Source organism: Oncorhynchus kisutch, linkage group LG11, assembly GCF_002021735.2.
Source record: "Oncorhynchus kisutch isolate 150728-3 linkage group LG11, Okis_V2, whole genome shotgun sequence".
In the NCBI taxonomy this organism is placed as follows: Eukaryota; Metazoa; Chordata; class Actinopteri; order Salmoniformes; family Salmonidae; genus Oncorhynchus; species Oncorhynchus kisutch.
This window is the reverse complement of record NC_034184.2, coordinates 21,339,877-21,366,793: the sequence shown is the minus strand read 5'-3', so window position 1 is coordinate 21,366,793 and position 26,917 is coordinate 21,339,877. Positions and strand designations below refer to the sequence as shown.

Here is a 26,917-nt window from a genome sequence, read left to right as displayed (position 1 = left end):
ATCTCTACAGCTTTTCCATTTAGAGCCTGTTTGAAAAGTAGCTATAATCCATATGTATAAACATTGTTCAGGGGATGACTGTTGAGAGAGATGGGAACTAGAACCAATATTTACATAATTGATTGATATAAATTGCTATTGAAAACGATGATTTATATAGACAATTATTTTTCAGTGATTAAATATGTATGATTTAATTACATTTACATTTATAATTATTTCAAAAGCTAAATAAGACCATTTTCCTTAAATTGAATTATTCCAATCAAATCCCAACTACAGTGTAATGATTACTAGAGACAGTTTATCAGTGAAATGAGGAAAAACTGTGACGTTGCAAAATTACTTCAAGGACTAGGGCTTTGAAGTGTATCAAGCTGAAACAGTTTATCAACTACCCAGAAAGTGTATGACGCAAATAGTTAATTGGCTTGTGCTTGACATGTCTCATATTTGGCTTTTTGAATTGAACACACTCAATTAGGTTAGGAGAATGCAACATGAATGCAGTTATTTCCTTTCCCATCAAAAGTAGAGTAGAGTAGAGTAGTGTGTTTGTGTATATTGATGATATCCTTGTGGAGATACTTTACTTACAACTCCCAATGAACAGTGGTGAATCTGGTGGAAAGTTTGCATTGTGCAAACAGCCATACATGAAGTGATTTGTTGATTTGAAAATGAGAGTGGGCAAAGAGGCTGTGAAAAGTGCTGATGCGATTCAGATATGCCTGTAGCCACTCTAATTGCTTACATATTTTACGTTGCGACTGCATTCAGACATCTTGGGTGAGTTTGCGCTGGAGCCCAACAGTAAACAGCTCAGGGACGACACAGTGGGAAGTGATTTTGACTATTTTTTATTAACACAAAAGCAGGGGGAGACACACAGCGGCGAGGAGGGTAACATGATTTATTTGGGGCAGTGACTAGAAACGCCGCACCTGCCACTATGGGCTAAGTGGAGGTCCAGCACTTTGGGGTTATCCATCCGTAGGGAGAGCCAATTCCACCAGATAATTGAAAATGCAGCTTTTAAAACAGAGATTTAATAAACTAAACATCAAAGCTGGTCATTTTTCACCAAAGCGCCTCAAGGGAGACAGATCCAAGTTCATTAGAAGGCTCATTCAGCTTTGTAAACATTGGTGACAAACTCTCTGTTTTTTGTGGCACAACTTCCAACACACTAAATATCTCTTGGCTTCCCGCTCCCAAACCCCCTTTCTTTCTCTCTGAGACATTGGCTCTATCATAAGAAGAAAAAGAGTAAGGGAGCTCAACTGCATCTTCAGTGAAAAATGACAGGTATCTACTGTTAAATAACTTTCTATTTGATGACTCATGCTAACAGATTAATCACTTTTTATTTTCCTTTCTCTCTTTGGAATTGAAATGCTTTTGTAGTTTACTTTCTCTTTGTTGGGGTAGGGGACTTCATGCCACGAGCTGGGGTGGGGGACTTAAGTCCCCTAGGAGGGGTGGGGGACTTGGCACCGGCTGGAGAAGAGACATGAGCAGGGGCTGGGGAAGGAGTGACAACCTTGGGACCTGGGATCTCAATAGGACGTTTAGGTGGGATAATCGACTTGGGCGTTAGAGTTGGTTTGGCCTGAGGAATCGTATCACCATGCTTGTAGATGCTCACAACGATATCCACAGACTCTCCTCCATATTTGTTCTGCACCGTCATGGTGTACCTGCCAGAGTTTTCCAGGGAAACACCTTTGATGGTGAGACTGGCAAACTTTCCGGACTCGAGGGACACCAAGTACTGGTCATCGGGATACACCTCTGCACCATTTTTGAACCAGGTGACTTGAGGTTTTGGGTCTCCGCACACTGTGCAGGTCAAACTCAGGGTCTACCAAGCGGGACAAAGGAATTGAAGGAATGGAAAGACCTTGGTTACCAACACAGATATAACAGAAGAACATAGAATGTTGCTCGTGTTGTTCTCACCTAAGCAGTGTTGTTCTTTAATTTAATCAGAGTTTACTATGTTTATCATGTCCTATTTCCCTAGTCTCTTATCTTTGCTTTACTGAGATGAGCATGTTTCTCAATCCGCTGGAAAAAATCCCCTCTTGTAGCATCAAAGTAAAATAACCAATCACACTACAAACAAGCGAGTGTAGTCACTTTGGAGAGACGTGCCAGTTACATTGACCTTTACAAGTAGCTCTATTCTGCCATTATGTAAACCATATACCTCTCTGACATGTCTACAGAATACTCCTAGCAAATACATCACACTGTATTCGTTTCATAAGGACCCCAGTTTATGCTTACTCCACAATATTTCATATGCTGTGTGAAACCAGACATGAGGTGCTATAAAAGGCAATATATCTGCACAATCTTTGCCTTATGGGAGATTCTCTAGGGCGGTATATAATGCACCTATAGGCTACAGTTGTCTCAATCAGAAGGCTCTCCAGATTGAATGGAAATTGGGAGCATAGACATCAGCTGCATCCACCTGCTTATGATAGTTGACACTGACTTTCCCAATGTGTTAAATCATGTCTGGTTACCTGTTCTAGCGTTAAATATATTCCCATAATTGTATTCAATCACAAAATAAAATGTAAATTACCTTCTTCTCCATGATGGTAACAACATCAGGCAGACCGCCCAGCACTTTGCCACGATCTAAAAATGTAGATATCATATAATCACAAAATTTTCTGAACCAAAAGATTTCCCACAGAGCCACAATCTAGCATTATGACAAGAGAAGGTACTCACTGGCTTCAGCATATGCTTCCTCTCTGGAAAACAATAGAAGAATGGCATTGTTAGTGAGTTCATTAGCACAGTGAGGCTTGCTATATTTCACCCCAAGACTGACTCCGTACACATGTTCTGCTTTGCCAAATACATTAACACTATGTAGGAATCCAAGAGCTGCATTTTACCTGTAGGAATGTGGCATTTATACAGTACTGATGCCCTACATATATGTGCATGAAATGAACACTGAACAGAAGTATGACGTGATTATCTTACTTTAGTGTTGTGAATTCCGCAAAGGCTTTATCGTAGGCTGTGAACGAAGAAAGAAAAGAGAGGATACAGTTGGGCTTTTCATACTGTTTCATTAATGTTACACCATACGAAACCAATTTTGAAGTATAGATGGAGTAGCCTACTTTCTTTCTTTTTGTTGCTGTACTTACTGCTACTTGTCTTGGAGACACAACAGCAGTGTGGCAGAGACATATCATACCTCAATATTGTAATGTTGTTCTGTTTTGCCTGAAATAGCTCATCCTCCCTCACTCATTACTGTTTCCAGACCACAAAATCGCATGACCTGTCAGGGACCAGCCCTTGATTATGTTTGCCATCAAACAGTATGTTGACTAACTGAAGTATGAGCCAGGATTGCACCTTTAATATTGTTGTTCCTGTTATTTCATCCCCAGGATTTGCCTAAATATGCAGCTTGCTTCTGTGTACCCAGCTGCAGAGATGCCCTTTTAATTATAAATGTAGAAATCTGCAAAACAACAGTGTGAGACTGGACACTGCATGGGTTAGTTGAAGACTGTGGCAGGACAACACTGCAACAGTGTTAAGTAGTTGGTCATTTTAATAAAGATGTGCAGTGATCTCATTACTGTGGTCCAACTGAAGACTTCACCTCATTGATATACTGCCAGAGCAATGGTAATAATATACAACCTCTGCTTTTTCTACATTCAGATGTTATGTACATGTACTAAAATGTTATGTACACATACTAAAATGTTATGTACACATTCTGAAATTTTATGTACACATACTAAGATGTTATGTACACATACTAATGAAGACAACTACAAATGCATGTGAATATTTAAAACAAAATGTTTAACTTAATTTATCAGGTTTATCATTTCCAGGTTACCATTATCCTGGTATTGTCATTGAGGTTCATATGCTGAATGTGCTAATATCACTCTTTGAATTAATTTATTATGCTATTGACGGAGAAGTAGGTTGATAAAGTTGTATTGTACAATACAAGCACAACAACATACATACTCAATATCAGATATCATCTGACTTACCATCTCCAGAAAGGTCAATGGTGCGACTGTAGGTGTTCTCCGTATCTATGATCTGGATGTGGTACAGACCCTTATCCTTTTCTGTGGGTTCAAGGATCTCCATAATGGCCATGGCAGGGGTACCTCCAATATGCACCTTCTCAGAGTGAGAGAGTTTACTTTCCCTGAAAGGGTAAAAGGGGAGGAACCGATGGAGCATAAGTATTGTTTTTGGAATCCATTGTGTTGGATTGAGTAGGTCCCTACTGGTTTACTCAAAGAGCAGTCAATGAAACATGGTATCAACTGAAGTTCACAGGTAGCTCGATGAGGAATTTATTAGGAGAACATTTAAAAAAAACTTTGTATGAAATTGTGATTGATTCTAATGAAAATAGTCAAATGTCCAGATTTCTCGCATAATAGGTGTGACTTTCTAGTAGATTGCCAAATATTGACCCGCTACAATTGCTGTGCTGGACCATTTAAGAATCATCATTATCTTATTTATGTACCATTTCCCTCTTGGGAGTCAGGGAGGTCCTGAAATTTGCCTAGCTGAAATTTGTGAGGAATCATGGGAAATGGTAGGCTTTGTTCATTCATTGTGTGTGAAATTGTTGCCATGCTGAAACATGCTCCCCCTGTCAGTGCCATGCACACTGGAAGAAAGTAAAGACCCGAAGCAGCTACTTCAAAATGTTCATACAGGGATTAGAAGACCCACGCATGGTTTAGCTGAAACTGGTTTGCCTTACACAAGCTGCTGTAACCAATGACTTCCCACAAGCCTGAGGGAGTGTTTTTTTTGTTTTTACCCTGTAGCTATTCTGCTAGGTACAGTAGGCCTGTATAATTGTTTCCATTTGGGAAAATTGAAAATATGATAGTGTGTGAATAGAGGCAGTCTCTCGTCTCCCTTTTGTGTCACTCCTTTTCAATAACCACCTTTTTATAATAATCTCAAATCATGTTTACATGCCTGGCTCATGTTAAGCCTTGGAATAAAACCTTGTGCGGATTCTATTTACATAAACATTTCCATAATTTCTAATTATCTGCATAATTGAATAAAAAAGCACCCCCCCAAAAAACTTTGCTTACGCATGCAGCCAGTGGATTTTCATCTCCTCTGTGTAGTATTTCATGTGGCAGTGGAGCTGAATGCCTGTTGCCGTGCAGTGAATTGCCAGCTCTGCTGCAGAGGATCCTGGAGAGAAAAAAAAGGAAAAACCATGCGTTCTTTAGTGTACATATGCTGACATTTATATTCTATACTTCTCTTAAGCTAACATATCCTCTTAGATATATACAACTTGGGTATTTGCTGTGTTTTACTAATTGGTTGGCCGGTGCTGGGAATCGGAATCAGTGCAATAAATGCCGTAATGGAGATATGACTTCTGGCTAGGATGACAGGTACAGTACAGATGTTGCTTGCAGCCCAGTTCATGAGGGTGGAGTAACAGGACCCTTGACATGCCCAATGGCTGTGCAATCCTCCTCATTAGTTGTGCTATACTGATTTAGCTGCACTGAGAAAAACCACAACTGTGTGAGGAACAAATTATCTGCAATATAACGATCAAGTGAGTCTAACTGATTTCTTGCACTGGTTGAATAACAAGCAGAATAAACTGATAACAAATTTGTTTTAATACTAAAAAGAGAAGTGACAATCAAGAAGATATTAATACCTACCAGCAAGTTTAGAAAGCTTCTCGATTATTTCATCAAAGGCTGTAAGAGAGATGTTGATAAAACAAAATTATGTTCAAAGTATGTTTACAGTAAGACAATATTTCAGATGCAACATAATATAGTTTTCATAGTAATATTTACCATGGCCGGATATTTCAATTTGGGACTGATCCTTTCCTCTGTCATCGCTGATGGTAGCTTTGTAAATGCCAGTGGAAGCCTTGGAGAACTAGGTTGGATAAAAGCACAATTTCTGGGATCAAAATAGAATGCAGTCGATAGGCCCACCCTCTGCAATAGTAGCAGAGACCATGTAAGCTACATTAGCTGCATTACATTGAGAATAATTGTTTTAACTTAGTAATTTCCTGTTCATATAATTGAAAACAATTGTCCCAATTTCATATAATTTTCTCAGCTCTTCTGGGACTTACATTGCCTTCAGAAAGTAATCACACCCCTTGACTTTTTCCACATTATGTAGTGTTTCAGTCTGAATTTAAAATAGATATAATTGAGATTGTGTCATTTGTTATGAGAAATTAAAAGCTGAAATGTCAATAAGTATTCAACCCCTTTGTTATGGCAAGCCTAAATAAGTTCAGGAAAACATTTTTGCTTAACAATTCACATAAGTTGCATTGACTCACTTAACATGATTTTTGAATGACTACTCCATCTCTGTACACCACACATACAATTATCTGTAAGTTCCCTCAGTCGAGTAGTGAATTTACAACACAGATTCAACCACAAAGACCAGGGAGGTTTTCCAATGCCTCACAAAGAATGGCTCCTATTGGTAGATGGGTAAAAATTTAAAAAAGCAGGCACTGAAAATCCCTTTGAGCATGGTGAATTTATTAATTACACTTTGGATGGTGTATCAGTACACCCAGTCACAACTAGCATCATGGTGAAACCACTCAGGGATTTCACCATGAGGCCAATGGTGACTTTAAAACAGTTACAGAGTTTAATGGCTGTGATAGGAGAAAACTGAGGATGGATCAACAACATTGTAGTTACTCCACAATACTAACCTAAATGAAGGGTGAAAAGAAGGAAGCTTGTACAGAATACAAATATTCCAAAATATGCATCCTGTTTCAAATAAAGCACTAAAGTAAAACTGCAAAAAAAGTGGCAAAGAAATTAACTTTATGCCCTGAATACAAAGTGTTATGTTTAGGGCAAATCGAACACAACACATCACTGATTACCACTCTTTATATTTTCAAGCATGGTGGTGACTGCATCATGTTATGTGTATGCTTGTCATCGGCAAGGACTAGGGATTTTTTATATATAAAAATAAATGTAATAGACCTAAGCACAGGCAAAATCCTAGAGGAAAACCTGGTTTGTATTTATATTTGTATTTATTATGGATCCCCATTAGCTGCTGTTAAGGCAAAATTAAGGCAAGCATACAATTTTAAAAACATGACAATGCATTCATAACAGATTTCATAAAACACTACATGTGTGCCCTCAGGCCCCTACTCCACTACCACATATCTACAACACAAAATCCATGTGTATGTATGTGTATGGTGTGCATGTTATCATGTGTGTGCATGCATGTGTCTACGCCTATGTTTGTGTTGCTTCAAAGCCCCCATAAGGTGTATTTTTTTCAGTTTTTTTTATCTGATTCTACTTCTTGCATCAGTTACCTGATGTGGAACAGAGTTCCATGTAGTCATGGCTCTATGTAGTACTGTGCACCTCCCATAGTCTGTTTTGGACTTGGGGACTGTGAAGAGACATCTGGTGGCAAGTCTTGTGGGGTATGCATGGGTGTCTGAGCTGTGTGCTAGTCGTTTAAACAGACAGCTTGTGCTTTCAACACGTCAATACCTCACACAAACACAAGTAGTGATGAAGTCAATCTCTCAGCCACTTTCAGCCACGAGAGATTGACATGCTTATTATTAATGTTTGCTCTCTGTGTACATCCAAGGGCCAGCCGTGCTGCCTTGTTCTGAGCCAATTGCAATTTTCCTAAGTCCCTCTTTGTGGCACCTAACCAAACGACTGAACAGTAGTCCAGATGCGACAAAACTAGAGCCTGTAGGACCTTCCTTGTTGATAGTGCTGTTAAGAAGGTAAAGCAGCGCTTTATTATGGACAGCCTACTCCCCTTCTTAGCTACTGTTGTATCAATATGTTTTGACCATGACAGTTTACAATCCAGGGTTACTCCAAGCAGTTTAGTCACCTCAACATGCTCAATTTCCACATTATTTATTACAAGATTTAGTTGAGGTCTAGGGTTTAGTGAATGATTTGTCCCAAACACAATGCTTTAAGTTTTTGAAATATTTTTGACTAACTTATTCCATGCCACCCATTCTGAAGCTAACTGCAGCTCTTTGTTAAGGGTTTCAGTCATTTCAGTTGCTGTAGTAGCTGACGTGTATAGTATTGTCATCCGCATACATAGACACTCTGAGTTTACTCAAAGTCAGTGGCATGTCATTAGTAAAGATTGAAATAAGCAAGGGGCCTGTGATTCCTGAATCTACCTGGATTATGTTGGAGAGAGTGGCTTCCATTATAGAACACCCTCTGTGTTCTGTTAGACAGGTAACTCTTTATCCACAATATAGCACGGGGTGTAAAGCAATAACACATTTTTCCAGCAGTAGACTATGATCGATAATGTCAAAAGCCGTACTGAAGTGTAATAAAACAGCCACCACAATATTTTTTAAATACATTTCACTAAACAAATCATCAGCCATTTATGTAAGTGCTGTGCTTGTTTAATGTCCTTCCCTATAAGCGTGCTGAAAGTCTGTCAATTTGTTTACTGTAAAATAGCATTCTAGTCACTGGGAGACAAATTCACCTTTTAGCAGGTTAATAACTTAAAACACAAGTCCAAATATACACTGGAGTTGCTTACCGAGACAACATCAAATGTTCCTGAGTGGTTTAGTTGGTTTTTAACTTAAATCGTCTTGAATATCTATAGCAAGACTTGAAAATGTCTGTCTAGCAATGATTAACATCCAACTTGACAGAGCTTGAAGAATTTTAAACAGAATAATGTGCAAATACTGTACAATACAGAGACTTACTGAGAAAGACTCACAGCTGTAATCGCTGCCAAAGGTGATTCTAACATGTATTGACTCAGGGGTGTGAATACTTATGTAAATTATATATTTCTGTATTTCATTTTCAATACATTTTCAAACATTTTGAAAAACATGTTTACACTTGATCATTATTGGGTATTGTAGGTTGTTGAGTGAGAAAGAAAATCAATTTAATACATTTTGACTGTAACACAACAAAATGTGGAATAAGTCAAGGGGTATGAATACTTTCTGAAGGCACTGTACATGTGGCCACTTGATGAGCAATATCAATCATGCGACTGTATGTCAAGCACAGGATCAGAGTATTCTTTTTCCATCTCATAGCTTTGTGGGGACATAGTATGAGTGAGAAAGCAAGATTGCAGGGTGTGATTATGTATAATGACATCATTGGATGTGACTGGTTTCTATGACAGCGGTGCTCTACTGAGGAAAGAGGCGTTCGTCTTCTTCCCCTCAGGGTTATTCCTCTTGTTTCCTATAAATGGCTGGTGTTCCTATGACCGAGAGTCAAAACGCGCCTTGACTGCATCAGTGTCCGCTTCTCTGACTTCTCTTACATGATCACCAAATGTTTTGGTGGCTGTGTTTTTGTCTGGTCTTATTGTATAAAGCCAACCATTCCCCTAGGAACTGACTGCATGAGCGTGTAGGCGGATAATACCCTCCTTCAACAACAGCGACATATTGTAGTACTAGCGACAAAGATGTCTGACTCTTGCTTGGCCTGATTGTGTCTAGATGTTTGCTGATGATATGGAAAGCCATAGAACTCTTCAATGGCTGTCTTGAGATTTCCAGCAATGGAGGTCATAGTATGAATGCACCCAACCCAGTTTAACTGGAATTCACTGTAGCCTATTATTAAAACTACAGGGTCTCAAGACACTCCATTGTGCTTCTGCCTATTGTCCACATAACAACTGCTATTATATGTAGTTTGTTCAATCTGTGTGTTTATGTGATAAAATTACCAGCGAAATAGGAAACTTGCAGGCTCCAGATGCCAGACTGGCTGGCCCTTCAGGGGTAATCTCAACATCATCCTTGAACCAGTGCAGCGCTGTTTCTTTCTTCAGATTGTCCACCTGCATTATGAAACAATAGACCCGTTACCCGCAGAGAGGTGGACCAGCCCAAACAAAGAGGCATGACTGCACTACAACAACACCATCTGTCATCATGCCTCTCAACAGAGGGGAACAATGACTAAACTGAATCATGCTGACTGTGTTTGTCGTTTAGGTTGGCCTTAGCGATAACTCACGCCATAATTTCCATTTAATCTCTTGGTCTAATCTAATTGTACTTAAGGTGAATGTTTAATTACCTTGCAGATGAGTGCAACAGAACAGTCGTCCCCAACATGGACTGACAAAAACTCACTGAAGTGGGGGCCTGGAAATAGGGCAATAGACAGAAAGTGGGAGAGGGGGATGTGAGGGAGAGAGGTGGAGGAGGGGGGATTCGGAGGGAGGGGGAAAGGGGTCAAAAAGGTCAGATTTGAATGCATTGTTTTGCTAATAACATCCTTGTATCCGTGTAATATCCTTCCTTGTAATATCCTTGTAACAATGGGTGGCTTATGGATTTGCAGGTGAGATAACAGTGTGTGGTTTCCATAAATAATGTGAACCTTAATAATTCATTATGATACCTAATCATCATCTTAGTGTACTGGCTGTTTGAAATTAATATTTCATTCAAATATTACTCAAATTAATTTCACACATTTTTTACTTTTACCTTCTTTCACTCTGATGTACTCGCTCCTTTGGTGTTCTGCGTCTGCAAGAGCTGCCTTGAAATCTACAACCCAAACAAAGTGAAACATGGAATAAATCCTGGATACCTCATGGAGCCCTACCCTGTATTCGAGCACAACAACTCCCCCACAGCAGACAGGCTCTCACCATCTCCAATTAGCACCAGAGAGGACTGGCCTCTGGCTTTGCCATCCTCGATCTGAACAGTAAAGGTACCCTCGCTATCCTCTGTGAAATGATCCAGCACAAACTCAATGATACCAGTCTCCACGTTGTGACTCGCATGATTTGGCTGAGAACACAGAGAAGAAGACACCAAGAAAGTTTACAGAAAAGAAGACTTTACTGAGGGAATTTTGTGAATCCAATAATGTGGTTATGTTGTGTGATCTACTCTAGTCTTGGCTTAAAAAGGCTATTCATGCCATACATCGTGATGAGAGTAGAATGTCGAGTTCAAAGACAACAAAAAAATTGTCTGTGCATGTTGTGTCTGAAATGACACCTGTATAGTGCATGACTTTTGACCAGAGACAATGTCAGTTTAGTGTTGACAGGAATAAGGAAGTGACTCTTACATCATTTGCTGAGAGCTCCTTGTTGTTAGCAAAGAACTTGTAGGTGACAGCAGAGGAGATGTGCTCCGCCTGCAGCCAGAAGCACATGCGACCACGCTCCAGAATCTTGTAGGCCAGTTGAGTCTTTAAAGGGATCACTGTGGAAGCAGGATAAAGGGAGGAAGAAGGTGATGCAAATAGAGGTACGTTTTGTGAAAGAAATGTCATTTGTTCAACAGGTATACATTTTCCTCCTCAGAAAATTAGAAAATGCTGTGATGAACCACATGCTAAAAAATTGATGGAGCAAGGGCTGAAAAACTATTTTCTGGGATTAACAGTTGTCTCCTTTATGTGGTTTACACGGATCTTACCTCATCATCAGTCTACAACGGCGCACACGCCCATACAGTATATGCAGATTATTCAAGCCAAATCCCCCAAAAATGTAATCTTCTTTTTACCCTGAGCTGTGTATTCCAAAATATAATTTGATGGGGACCAGAATGAATGAGATTGAAAATAAAAAAATCCATATTGAATAAATCCAAACAAAACCTACCCGGGTGTCTGATACCATAGCTCTTTGCCAGCATTTTCTCCAGCTCTGTAATAGAGGTAAATAAGGGGAAATGCATTTCAGTATTCCAATGATCCAATATCTGTTTCGCAAATTGATTTCAGGAAACAGCCAAACAGCTTCCTTCACAGCAAAGCCTTTCTACATGAAACGTCACCGTATACTTCCACAGTAACAGTTATCTGCACTGCACAAGACCAGACATGCATGTACTGTATCACTAGATCATATCATATTTATGAATGACTGTGATGGGTGCCATTATTGTCTGCCGGATAATGAAGTGTTGTTGTGTTGATTTAGATGTACTAGTACAGTAGACATGCATGTATGGACAAAATCTATTTTATACCATGATATGTCCAGAATGAGGGTTATAAATAAGTAACCTCCTATTTGTGATCCACTCCCCACCCAGGGCCTACCTTCGGCATGGATTTCATGGCTGGCAGAAACACCATCCGTGTTGGTTACAGAAACAGAGAAGCAACCCACATCCCCCTGGTCAGGGTGCTTGAAAATAAGCTTGGAGCTAGAATGTAATAGAAAAGACACACCATTGAATATAGGGTCGAGGAGATATTTAGCACATCAATAGAAGTATATATTTTTTATTTAACTAGGCAAGTTAAAATTCTTATTTACAATGACGGCATGGGAACAGTGGGTTAACGGCCTTGTTCAGGAGGCAGAACAACCGATTGTTACCTTGATAGTTACTGGCCCAACGCTCTAACCACTTGGCTACCTGCTACCTATTACACATTTCTGAATCACTACTGGGAAGTTTTATTTAGATCAAATATATTTGATCTATTAACAAGTTTTGTGCATAGCTTACGTGCTGCCCTCTGTTTTGATGACAATTTCTTTAGAGAAGTCAGTGATTTCCTTGTAGAATTTCTTCCACACAAAGTGGGAGCTCTCCGTAATTTGACAGCTTTCAAATGACAGGATGATGTCACCTGACTCTTTGTCCACTGTGCAGGTCATCTCCTGGGCACCTTTTGGATTGACAAAGCAAACAGTGAAGTTGACAGGCAACAGCAATAAAAATATCTGGCATTGCAAGTACAGTATGTCCTAGAGATGGGTGTTTAAGTGCAGTCATACAGTACTAGCGTAGTATGTTCATTATATGTCCACAGTGTATTTGTGTCTGTATGTTCTGCATCCTCTGTTGAATTAATATCAAAAGAATTGTGAGAATGACTTTTCCCTGATCTCACCCAGTGCTTGAGTTGCTGAGGTCCCTGCGGAATACAACACTGCTCTCTGCTGGTTGCCTGATGCTCTCATTCCAAGCCCTTTACAGAGCTCCATATGAGTCATATATCTTTCGCTCCTCCCACGTCCTCCCAATGTTCCTTATCAACAGAAGAACAGACAACCCCTCCCTAGGCCCCTCCTCAACATCCCTGTCTAGTGTACCCCACACTTCGTGGTGTTACTCTCCTACATTTCAGCTAATCTAACTCCCATTTTAATGGGAATCCTGACCCAAATAAACATTCACTGTGGAACGCACTGAATGAATGCTGCTCTGTACTAAGCCACATTGAAGCTCAGCATCGGGAATTGTGTCTGTCCAACAGTACCTTCCACTGCTTTGGCAACCACAGGGTTAGAAGCCAAGGAAGGCTTGCCGGCACCTTCAGAGTTCGCCGCGCGCACTCTGAACACATATGACACTCCGGCTTCTAGCCCAGTCACCTGAAAACAACAAGTACTGTAAAATGTGCCAGACAGGGTACATTGTCATAACTCATAGGTATTCTAGGAATACTCTGTACCTTGTGGTAGCGGTGACTGACAGCATGGCTCTCATTGGAACAGTGCCATTCATCTGAGCCTTTCTTGGCAAAGTCCACAAAGTAGCCTGTGATTGGGCTGGCGCCGGTGTAGACGGGAGCCTTCCACTCCACCACCACAGAGTCATCACGGATCTCGCAGAAGGTCATGTCATAAGCTGGTCCTGAAATTCAGTAAATGTAGAAAATTACTTTAAGTCAGACACACAGAGTATAGAGGTAATGTGTATGTGCTGCTATCTTAATGATTGATGTTGGAAGGGGCACTGCCGATAAGCTTGAATGCACCTCTTCCAGAATTCATCATCACATTAAAAGGATGAGATCTGCATTACGGTTTAAATATGCAACAGTATTTGCATGTAAAATGGCATTCGCTTCTTTGAACTGTGCACCCTTTGTTACATCTTTAAAATATCAACTTGTTTCAGAGAGGTTTTCAGTGCTGTACCTGGTTCTGGCATGGTCCAGGCATCACAGTGGAAAGCCTTGCTAGGGGCAGAGGGGGCACCAAGACCAGCAAGACTTCCACCATAAACCATGAACTCATAGACTGCACCTGCACTCAGATGTTCAACCTGTAGTTGATAGGGAAAGTATTAAAACTGTTAGAATCACTGCATAATAGATTCATAATGATCCTAACTGTAACAGCATTTTTATTTGACTAAGGTCAATCAGATTTATACCTTGAACAGCCTCTCTTTGATGGGTGGGATGTTGACCTCTCTCCATGTGTGTTCTCCGTGCCTGCGTTTGTTGATGTAGTATTCAGCCACCGGAGAGCCACCAGAGTGGACGGGCCGCTTCCAGTTCAGAACCATGGACTCTCCATCACAAGCGAGCAGAGCAATGTCATATGGAGCAGAGGGAATCGCTGCAAACAGAGTTTAAAGGTTTCTAAACATGTATCATGGTGGATATATAGCAGGGGTCCCTAACTCCTGGTGAAATACTGGTTGTGCAGGCTTTAAGTAGCATGTATACAGTGCATACTTTCCGTATCCACTGTATAATACATCAATCTTAATTCCTCATGGAGTAAACTAGCATGTTAAATATGATCATTGTTCACTACAAACTACAAAATATTGCCATCCACATAGTTTGGAGTATCACCAATAAATGAGTTTAAAAATGTATGGTGTGATGAAACAATCTGCAGTTGTTGGTTGAATGTCCCAAAGGAACTCTGAGCCAATGGTTGGTTTTTGACTCATATTGCCTAAATTATTCACATTATTTGGACGAGAAAGGTACATGACGATTGGCTAAATCAAATAGGCTCCCAGTCTGTCCTGCTGAAACTTTTGAATTGGAAGGATAATGGTCCTCTTTTATTGGAGACATTGATTTTAGATATTCGGCCAATTTAAGGCATCAAAGTTAGATGTCTTTGTTTGTCATACTTCTGGACAGCTACCAACAGACTTGTTAAACAGTCTTGATAACCTTGCTACAATTGAATCACTATGATCACAGAGAAAAGAGTCCCCAGCTAAGCACAGTGGGTCGCTAAAATTGTGTATTTGCATTTTTCTTCTGCTGTTACTTTTGCTACTGCCAGATTGAACCCAGCACTTTTTACGCCTGGTTGGAACCTTGACTAATGACAATTATATCCTGTGCGTGTGCGCGCGTGTGTGTGTGTGTGTGTGTGTGTGTGTGTGTGTGTGTGTGTGTGTGTGTGTGTGTGTGTGTGTGTGTGTGTGTGTGTGTGTGTGTGTGTGTGTGTGTGTGTGTGTGCATACTCACTAAGGGCAGCTTTGACAGAGAGGGGGGACGACTCCTGTGATTCATCACTAAGACCCAGCTCATTGATGGCTTGCACACGGAAGACATACGTCCCACCAGTGGTCAGGCCTTGAACCACAAATCTAATCAAAAATAGCAGATGAAGTAAAATGTCAACATATTATGATGAATGAAATCACACTCTTCAAATAATAAGTCTATGACTGAATACATACTTGTTGCTCTTGTGAGGCTTGTGGTTAGCTGAATCCCAGTCCTTGGAGCCTTTTACACAGACATCGATGTAGTAGCCAATAAGGTTGTTAGGCTCCTTGGGTTCAGCCCATTGGATAACAAGAGATGTGTCAGTTTGCCTTGTGGCAACCACCTGACCAGGAGCGGAGGGGACACCTATAGTAGATCAACAGGGCATGGTTAGGCTCCTTAAGTTCAACCCATTGGATAACAAGAGACGTGTCAGTCTCCCTTGTGGCAACCATTTAACCAGAAGCGGAGGGTTCACCTACAGTAGATTAACAGGGTTAATGTCTAGGGGAAAATGTCAACTATCTACTTACTTTAATTGAAGGACTATTATTTCTTTGCAAAATCTACAATATGAATGACTTTTTACATTTTTTCAAATTCTACCCTTGACTATTTCTGTGATTTGCAGGGAGTTTGACTTTTAGAGAGAATACTTGAGAACAACCTTGGGGAGGATTCTAAGAGATCGCTATAAAGCCATTGAAGAGGACCCTCTTACCACGTAGCTCTTGAGTCTGAATGGGCTCAGTAGGCTCAGAGGCTTCACTGCTGCCGTACATGTTTGCAGCCAGTACACGGAACAAGTACTGTTTTCCCTCAGCCAAGTCAAACACGGCATAACGAGGAGATCTCACAGGCACCTGAGTGTTCACCCTCTGCCACGCACCGGTCTCAGCTAGGCACTGTGATGGTAGAACCCCAAAAACAAGATTTACACCCTGTTCAACAGGCAAATGAAATGGAGAGAAAGATAGAACTCCAATTCATTTTGCTGACTTCAGCTATTCATTCGGGTGGTGAACCTGAATATTTTTGCCCTCGATTATACTATTGAACGCATCTTAAGAAAGATTCCATCTGTTTTAGAGCAGAGTTTCTCAAACTTGTTGGGTCCGCTGACCTCATAATCAAAAAATCTGTTCTTGTTAGTAATAATCCTAAAAATAAATGAGACATTTGTATTTTTTTGATATTTTAAGATCTGGCCACAGACCCCACTTTGAGAACCCTGTTTTAGTGGACACAAATCTATCAATTCCATGTTGAAAAATTAACCTGGGGGAGAACAGTGAGAATACCAACCTTCTCAATATAGTACCACACTGGGGCCCGGCCGTGATAGGGGGCAGGTTTCCAGCTGAGGACAACATATGTTCGGTCGGTCTCTGGGGCATGCAACTTTGAGGGGGTTCCTGGCACCTTCTTCTCGTCTACGGACACAAAACATCACAGAGATTTACTGTTTTTGCCCAAGTGGGAACAATCACCCGAGTTGACAAAAATATTGTCACAATAACAAATGTTTTCAAGGTTATGAAATTGTAGTACTGAAGACTTTCTCTAGCCTGTCTATGCACATGGATCTGTTGCTAGTATAGATGTGTTACATTCAGTCTGAAGAAGGTGCCACAGATGGTTGGATCTTAGCATCCTGATGGAATTCTCATCAAAAACTAATCAGCAGCTCTCTGATGAGCCCAAATTTAGGCTGTATAATTATTGCTAATTATTGAGACGGGAGAATCGTGAAAAGAAAAATGTGAAATGTGACAGTTGTTATTGGTGTTTTATTATACAGATGGAAGACATGGTACAATGTGAGGGGCTAATGATATCTCAATATTCAAAATGGGTAGTTTACCCTCATTATTCTTCTTAGTGCTACTGACACTGATGAAGTATAAAGAAATAAGCCTAAAAAAGTAATAGCATGACTGCTTAGAAGAACGTCAAAGATTTTTGTATCAAACTAGTTATCGAGTTTCAAGGACCCCCATACATCATAGAAAACCATTTAGTACCTTCAACGTCATCGTAGTAAGTTACAACGTCAAGTTTACCACCCAACTTGATGGCTGTCAAACAAAGATAAAAACAGAAAATTATATAGATTCATTTGATTCTAGGGAATACATGACCTCACAAGTTAAAGTTTATGAATTCATCCTCACATTACCATGGAGTCTTTCAAATTCAGTTGGGTCCAGGGCGGCAATGGGGTCAGACATTCTGGAGGGCTTGCTGATGCCTTTTGAGTTTATCGCCCGCACACGGAAGTAATAGGAGTGGCCCTCAAAAAGGCCAGGCACAGGGTATTTACAGATCTTAATGGGGGAGTCGTTGCACTGCACCCAATTTTCAGTTCCAGTTTCGCATCTGCAAAAAATTGAGGAAAATTGGTACATCTCCAATATGTAGCTACACAAGCTACTTTTTTTATTTATTTTTATTTTACCTTTATTTAACTAGGCAAGTCAGTTAAGAACAAATTCTTATTTTCAATGACGGCCTAGGAACAGTGGGTTAACAGCCTTGTTCAGGGGCAGAACGACAGATTTGTACCTTGTCAGCTCGGGTGTTTTGAACTTGCAACCTTCCAGTTACTAGTCCAACGCTCTAACCACCAGGCTACCCTGCCGCCCCACGAACAGTGGTGGGAGATTATAGCTTGTAATTTACAGTTTTGCCACCCATTTTCGGCCTAGAATGATATGTGATTTTAAGAAAAAAAACTACCAGAATGTATATAACGAGGGCCTGGAGTTTTTCCTGGTCAGGTAATGGCATCAGGGAAAAAGTAGCGGGAAAAAGTAGCTGGATATATTCACATTTGATTCCCATTTTAACACCTTCCGTTACCTATCCACAAAGTATCCAATAATGGGGCCTTCAGTAGTGGTGTTGGGAGGCTTCCAGGACACGATGACATAATCTCTGTTAGCGTCATGGATCTTGATGTCCATAGGGGCACCTGGAGACCCAGCTACTGGGGGTGGACCATCTGGCATAGGTACACAAAGCAAGTCACATCATCACAGTCTGTCAAAGTACATCACGCTATATTTGAAATGCCATGTGAACAGAATTATTCAAGGATCAAAGAGCTTTTTGAAAAATAGAAGAATATGGCTCATACTAGTTTTCAAAGTAGATTAATTGCTGGTACACACAGAGGTGGTATACAATTCTCAAAGTTAGCAGATTTTTTACCAGCACAGGAGACGAATGCACTGTGCGCAGCATCTCCCCCCTTTGTCACCATACGGAGAGTGTAGACGCCCTCATCATCCTTGTTCAGGTGAGGCAGGGTCAGCTTGGACTCGCCTCTTCCAGACTCTATCTTCACCCACTTGGAGTCTGACAGCCGATGATCTAAAACAAAACAAAAATGCCAATATTAAAAGTGAGGGACTGTCCGTGGCTGAAGTTACTAAAATGGTCTTGTAAATCGGCTGTTATTGAAAGCAGTTATGATTGTAAGAGAAAATGTGTTACCATCTCTGAACCATTGAGCTTCAGGCTGCAGATTGGCTAGGTTGGGGCTAATGTTCATTGTGGCTGCCAATGTGACCGTGTCTCCTTCTGTTCCAAAGACCGAGCCAAAAGTCTCCAGGAAGGTGATGTTGATCTTGGTGTATTTGATCTCTGGCAACATGGGAACTGCAAAAGATAGTAAAACAGGATAGACTTACAGTATTATGACTCTATTTTAGTAATATAATTATAGATGACCATGATCAGAAGTATATTCTGCAATGATGTATATAATTACATACACTTTAAAAGAGAGAAAGCACTGAATTATTTGGAAGACTTTGTGTTTAAAAATTATCCATACAAAGGTGCAATTTATGTTGTGATTAGTATAGAGGTTTCATCAGATAATGTCTCTGTCGATTCTTACAGGGATAAATAAAAACAAACATTATTTTCATATGTTGAGAATGCATGTTTGAGTTGATATACCCTACATTACTCATCTCATATGTACAGTGCCTTGCGAAAGTATTCGGCCCCCTTGAACTTTGCGACCTTTTGCCACATACAATGGAATGGTTCAAAAATAAACATATCCAGGTGTTAGAATGGCCAAGTCAAAGTCCAGACCTGAATCCAATCGAGAATCTGTGGAAAGAACTGAAAACTGCTGTTCACAAATGCTCTCCATCCAACCTCACTGAGCTCGAGCTGTTTTGCAAGGAGGAATGGGAAAAAATGTCAGTCTCTCGATGTGCAAAACTGATAGAGACATACCCCAAGCGACTTACAGCTGTAATCGCAGCAAAAGGTGGCGCTACAAAGTATTAACTTAAGGGGGCTGAATAATTTTGCACGCCCAATTTTTCAGTTTTTGATTTGTTAAAAAAGTTTGAAATATCCAATAAATGTCGTTCCACTTCATGATTGTGTCCCACTTGTTGATTCTTCACAAAAAAATACAGTTTTATATCTTTATGTTTGAAGCCTGAAATGTGGCAAAAGGTCGCAAAGTTCAAGGGGGCCGAAATACTTTCGCAAGGCACTGTATATGTATATACTGTACTCTATATCATCTGCTGCATCTTTATGTAATACATGTATCACTAGCCACTTTAAACTATGCCACTTTGTTTACATACCTTACATTACTCATCTCATATGTATATACTGTACTCGATACCATCTACTGCATCTTGACTATGCCGTTCTGTACCATCACTCATTCATATATCTTTATGTACATATTCTTTATCCCTTTACACTTGTGTGTATAAGGTAGTAGTTTTGGAATTGTTAGGTTAGATTACTCGTTGGTTATTACTGCATTGTCGGAACTAGAAGGACAAGCATTTCGCTACACTCGCATTAACATCTGCTAACCATGTGTATGTGACAAATACATTTGATTTGATTTTAATCTACAGTAGTTTGTTTGTCTCTCACAATAGTATAAACATTTTTATATGTAGCAGTAGTTTGTTTGTCTCTCACAATAGTATAAACATTTTTATATGTAGGCTACATCCTTGCAACTCAAGAAGAATGTTGCCATATTCAAACAATCCCCAGTTACTGGATTTGACTCAACAGTGGTCAAGATCTACTCAGAGGATAAATGTATCAGGAAGAATACACAGGACAGTGGTGTTGGGTGGACTTACTTGTGTAAGGAAGCCATGCAAAGGAAGATAAATGCCCTTCTTCTCTGAATCCTGCAAAACAGACATATTATACACATACAATCACTACACAACAACAAAATACATTACACTATAATATTATATTGTGGAATAAATCAAGTATATATAAATAGCGTTATCATTTAAATAAGCCATATCATAAAAAATCTATGCATTAACAAAACTTATATACTGTATGTTTGCTTTGCCAAACTTACTCTTGACAATGACAGAGGCCTGAGTAGAGACCTGTCCATGAATGTTGCTAGCTACAGCAGTGTACTGCGCAGTGTCATCGGTTTCACACCTATAGGGAATACCAGAAGAATACATTGTTGATAATGTACATGAACACATAAAAACATCTCAGCAATACCTAAGGCTTAGACTTTGTCTCCATCTATAGTTTGTGTGGGTATATTTTTCTATGTAGGACTTTGATTAATTGACTAACCACCAAACATAATTTCCTGAGTTGAATTTACAGGATGGTAAACTTTCAAAGGATAACAAATTATGCAGATTATGCAAATTGCTGTTGACAAAATGATTACTGGGAAATATCAAGCCATGATCCTCATTTGAAATGGTGCTATGACTTTATGAAAGCACAGTAAATGAATACTGCAAATATACATAATTTTCTAGCTTGTAAGGGAAAGGAAAGGGAAAGGGCGATACCTAGTCAGTTGTACAACTGAATGCATTCAACTGAAATGTGTCTTCTGCATTTAACCCAACCCCTCTGAATCAGAGAGGTGCGGGGGGCTGCCTTAATCGACATCCACATCATCAGCACCTGGGGAACAGCAGGTTAACTGTCTTGCTCAGGGGTAGAACAACAGCTTTTTACCTTGTCAGCTCGGGAATTCGATCCAGCAACCTTTCGGTTACTGGCCCAACGCTCCTACCCGCAAGGCTATAGTACCTTCCACCCCAAGGGTCTCTTATTTTGACCTCTACAGTATAACCACACACTCAAGGTCAGATATTATCAAATGTTTGGAACTTAAGACAGGAGAATAATGCTATGCAGGGGAAAAAAACAATTGCATGAATTATTCATGAGATATTCATGAGAGGCTCTAAGACATGAATGGCAAACATCTAAAGCTGCAAGGAGAGAGGAGGTTGAGAATAGTGACAGATATAAGACATTGACCATATGCCATTTTAAAGCTGTCCATGCTCACTTTCCCTCAATATTTCCAAACCATGGTTGTTTTCTTTGAGTGTGAAAGAGTTTGAACCCAGGGAGAATACAGAGTGGCATTTCTTTATTGAAACCCTTCACTTTGATTTGGAGAGGCAAAAAGAGCTTTGAGACTTAAGGTGCGATTTAGCGTTGGTGCTCCTGACACTGACAGCGAGCGTATACAGTGCTCTTTAAGGAGCTCCAGGATCAAATGACAAAGAGCTCAGCACTTTTCTATGAACAGCTGATGAGTCCTCAAGATGAGGGCGGTGCCCAGGGGGGCTTTGGACTAAATTGGAAAAGCTCCACCGCTACGGCTCCACCATTCACAAGGCTCCCTTTTGTGAACACTTGCGTGTTAATTAAGTTAACAGTAAACAATGTGATTGTGAGTGAAATGCAGGGAGGCCACAATGAAAATCTCAGATGGTCCAGGAGCAAAGTCATGATATTGTATAAGACTTTTTAAATGGGGGTGATAAGCTACCATGAGAGAATAATGTTTTCCGGACAAATGGATCTAAATAATATAAAAACCTGTGATTTCCCATAACATAAAAACCTGTGATTTCCCATAACATAAAAACCTGTGATTTCCCATAACATAAAAACCTATGATTTCCCATAACATAAAAACCTGTGATTTCCCATAACATAAAAACCTGTGATTTCCCATAACATAAAAACCTGTGATTTCCCATAACATAAAAACCTGTGATTTCCCATAACATAAAAACCTGTGATTTCCCATAACATAAAAACCTGTGATTTCCCATAACATAAAAACCTGTGATTTCCCATAACATAAAAACCTGTGATTGTTTTATCACTGAATGTGTGTATCCATTGTGCAGCCTAAGGTTTTTCCTCCCGTGAGAATAACTTACTTGACGATCTCCAGGTTATGAATTCCAACATTGTCCTGCACATTGTATTTCATTGACGATAAGTCAATGCTGACACCATCTTTATACCTGGAGAGAAATCAATTAGAAATGGTTAAGATGAAGTCTTTCAAGTGGCTGTGACAACACAGGAAAAAAGTAATAACAGTATGTAGACTATTGTGATGTGACTGTGTATAAGCAGTCTGTACCTGTGTCATAACGTATACCTTTAGTGTAAAACTACAAAATTATTACAGAGCCCATAACAGGTTAAGATTAGCTATGCTGACTTCTTAACCTCAGCTAAAATCTAACACCATCAATCATCCGTAAAACTTTGACCACTATTTCAATCTAACAGAGGGTATGAAAGAAAAACACTAGCATTAAGCAGTTCTCCCGTTGTGCTACACCAGTACAATAACATTCTGCACCGATAGATAAGCAGCTAAATGCTGCTGTTGAACTTGCTGAATGACTGTTTTGGACACAGATGTAGGATTTTAATTTGATCACGCTTTTGCAACTGAGAATTTTCTTGCAAACTTGTAGTGTATTCTAGGTTTAAAAATGTCAGACTTGATTTGCCATAATGAATAAATGTACCACCCCTACCAAAAATGTCCATTCATTATTATCCACGTAATAATTCACATTTCTTGTTGCTGCAGCCTTATTTTACTGCTGTAGCAAACTGGCTCAAATGATGATCCTACATCTGTATTTAGTCTGAATCCTTACCATTTCACAAAAGGGGTTGGGTAGCCCTCGACCGTGCAGTATAGCTTCACGGGAGTGTGCTCCCAAACGGTATGGGATCGGAGTGTGGTCAGGAACTTAGGGCCCCTGATCATAGACTCCTCACGGACGTACTTCTCAACCATCTTCTTCCTCACCTGAAGGTAAAGTGGACATTTTAAATTTTTCTTCAATACCCTATTCAAACTACTAAGCCAAGCCAAGCTGAGGCGACCTGTACTGCCCTGGCCAGGTAATGCATCCATCATAGTTACTGGAACCGTGCTAGACAGGATAATGCAAAAAGTAAATATCAGAGCCTGCACAATACGGTTTGGCTTGGCTCAAACGTGTGAAAGGTGTCCTTGTGCAGATCTGATACATAATATTTTCGCTCATCTTTTTCAAATGACATCTTTAATTATGGTGACATGCTGAAATCTCCCAATATGACTGATGAGGACCTTACCACTCCCTGGATTCTTGTTTCTTGTTTGTGATGATAATCATCCTCCACCACCTCAGAGCTATATGAGCAAAACAAACTTAGTTATTAAAGGATAATTTACAAAAAGTCAACGTAAAACAGTGTAAACAGCTAATTTTGTTTAAGTTAACAAGCATTTACGAACTAATATAAGAAAGGCCCAACACAGTGAAAAACTAAGCACCACAAAAAAAAATCTATGTTAAGTCTAACCATAACAATCATTATTTGCTATACATACAGTAAGCATCTTATTTGCATTTTAATCATTGGCTTATTGCTGAGTAAATGTAGTCATAGAGCTACAGAGCACTTCGTTAGCATCAAAATACCTCTAACAGCATCTTGTTGACAGTATTCTCATGCCCTTTTTTGGCAAATTACCTAATGTACTATTTCTTGCGGATGAATCATCAGTCTATACATACCTGACAGAATGATCATAGAAGTGTGTACAGGTAATATAGATTACGTGATCGGAGATGACACAGATGAAACTGTGTACAATCCATAGAATGTATGGTGCAAACTAATATGAGTGTCCTGTCTCTACTCCTGATGTCAACAAACACAAGTAAACACACCCTTCTTTAAAGGCAAATCAGTCCAAGGTGTATTACAGAGGAAAATGTTAATTGTATTATTATCATACACAAACAAATATGACAATTAGTCATCATACAAATTAGTAAAGCATATGTGTCCCCAGTTTATAGAAGAGAATGTGATCCAGTGATGTAGTAGCAATAGGATGGCTGCATAGTTATATGAGATTTGACAATTAACAGGGAACCAACCTATTAGTGGGTTACAAGTGCTCTCTCTAGGTGTAAACTTAGCCACTGTTAAATGCCCAGCTGAATACACTAACTACCATTTGAAACTGTACACCGAGGGCCAGATTTACTTTATGTATTTACACCAGTTCTTTATTCTAAGAGGAGAATAAAGACCGGGACAAATGTGTTAACTGTCTTAATTTACATTTAATGCTAAATAAGCTCTATACAGTTTAAATGCTTAATTTACTCTAGTAAATAGCAGGTGCAATTTATACTCCTGTGCAAACAATTGTAAATCTGGCCACCAGTTTCCAAACCACTAGTATGTTTCAAATGAAGCATAGGATTCCAATGGGCCAATCTCCTTACCTTGTGTACTGCTTTGCTACCACCTTAGACTGTGCACTGTGGTAGTCATGGCTGACGTGCACGTGCTTGTGTCTGGCAACTGTCGCAGCCATAGTTGATCACTTTTAATGACCTGTGTTTCAAATAAGGAACACACTTACTGTATTCTATTGGCTAACAGCAACATAATGGCAATCATAGAAATACAGTATAATAGTTGTATCTCGATGATGGCAACAAACCATGTTAATGTAGAATTTCTACAATGCATCGGGCTCTTTGATCCATTGATGCATTTCAGGGCACAATATGCAGTATGATACAGTATGTCCTTCAACATTAAATTATATGTCTTAGGTATTAGTGCCTGTGAGGTTACAGACACTGGGGATAGAATTCCATCAAACCTGCGAAAGATTGGGCCTGTTCTTATGTAATGGAAGAGTCTGAGTTATGGGCAGAAGAAATGGAAAGCAAATTCATTGGAGGTTTAAATTAGATGGTGAGGGGGTTGAGGCTTAGAGCTAGTTAATGGCTTAAGTGTTCATCTATGAAAATTCAGTTATTACCAGTTATTCTGACAATACAGCAATCTAAATAGAATTCAGACCATATGAAGGAGATAAAAATAGCCTATATTCACAGGTGATGTGGTGATAAATAAGAACATACAAAACCATATAGCCTTTAACAGATTGAATATTAACAGACATAAGAACAGTCTGAGCACTTGCAAGTTATTTTTAATTGCAGTAAATAATATGGGAATAAGATCCAAACTTAGTTTAAAGTAACTGTCCAGTGTTTGCAGATTTCTATGAAATATGACCTATAATTAATTACAATATGAGTGAAATAGTTTTTCTTCCAATTTTTTTTTTGTTAAGTATGTTCATTAAAAAGCAGCTTTTCTTTGTTGGAAGGCTGCCGGGCGAACCCCAACAACAGAAATGTGTGGGCGTAAACCGGTCATAAAAAATATTCACATCAGTAGACCGCTGATTGGCCAGCTCAGCCAATGAGCCAACATGACATCATTTTCTGTGAGGAAATAGCAAGCATTTTTTAAACGGTCTGTTTGAGATACAAATTTGAGGTGGAGTTTTTGAAGTGTTTTTCACCAATGTATGCTTTGGCCACAAATACGAGTAAAGGACAACGTTATTTGGGTGTCAGTTAACAGAATATTAACTTTTAAAAGTGAGATTTTCACTGGACAGTTACTTTAAAACTTACTGTAGCTTTGAAAATGTTCTCTGAATATGGAAAAAGTTCAATTCCCAGTCCTAAAAGTTGCATATTGCCTCTCAATGTGTTTTGGAATAGGTTTACAACCAAATAACAGCTTTTTGACTCTATTCTTTTCCTTTTCTATCTTATTCGCTCATTCATTTATCAGTCAGGTTCAGCTAATTCTCAAGTGCAGCAAAAGTGCTTAACATCAGAGATTCAGGTACCAGAAATATCAACCTCTTGACACTTGAACTCCTGAGCCACATTTCTCTGCATATAGAAGACAAAGTAAACTGTCTTTTTATAGAATTCATTTTAAAAGTCTATATAAGCTGATGCCTCCATTTATCAACATGCCATCAGAGCAATATTCTCATATCAATCATTTGTGTCCAAAATCTATTAAAATGAATATTGCTAGATAATATCCTTATTATGTCAAGGTCTAGGCAGTAGACTAGGCCCTAATTAGGTAACTGGACTAATCAATCTCAACATTCTGATATAACCAAGAACCAAGCATGCATCTCTCAATTCAACACATTTCTGAAAAATCCAATAATCTGAAAAGGAAGGAAATAATAGGCATGACTTACCCCAAGAGATTACACGAGCGCAAAGCAGAGGTAGGTCAGCCTAAACCCACTTGGGAGTCACTGGCTGATGAAAACCAAAGATTAACCACACAGAGTGCAGCAACTCTTGCATCCCATTTATGGATAGGCATATGACTATATATAG

The 26,917-nt window shown here is 39.5% G+C and overlaps 1 protein-coding gene across 1 annotated transcript; it reads right to left on the bottom strand.

The window, feature by feature from the left end:
* Nucleotides 1-844: 844 nt before the first annotated feature.
* On the bottom strand, nt 845-26,873 carry LOC109899878 (myomesin-2). Its single transcript, XM_020495495.1, has 36 exons — nt 26,773-26,873; nt 24,965-25,076; nt 23,796-23,853; nt 23,330-23,484; nt 22,589-22,675; nt 20,725-20,813; nt 20,489-20,539; nt 18,843-19,007; nt 18,558-18,719; nt 18,207-18,348; nt 17,524-17,723; nt 17,369-17,422; nt 16,650-16,777; nt 16,066-16,249; nt 15,536-15,710; nt 15,321-15,442; nt 14,255-14,442; nt 14,017-14,143; nt 13,548-13,729; nt 13,353-13,467; nt 12,596-12,758; nt 12,180-12,286; nt 11,737-11,781; nt 11,196-11,332; nt 10,765-10,909; nt 10,598-10,660; nt 10,182-10,249; nt 9,826-9,939; nt 5,880-5,967; nt 5,739-5,777; nt 5,142-5,247; nt 4,059-4,222; nt 3,013-3,049; nt 2,752-2,774; nt 2,600-2,655; nt 845-1,864 (listed from the first exon to the last, which is right to left on the bottom strand). Exons 2-36 carry the CDS (start codon nt 25,054-25,056, stop codon nt 1,409-1,411), a joined length of 4,287 nt encoding a protein of 1,428 aa, XP_020351084.1. The 5' UTR covers nt 25,057-25,076; nt 26,773-26,873; the 3' UTR covers nt 845-1,408.
* Between the last annotated feature and the right edge of the window lie 44 nt (nt 26,874-26,917).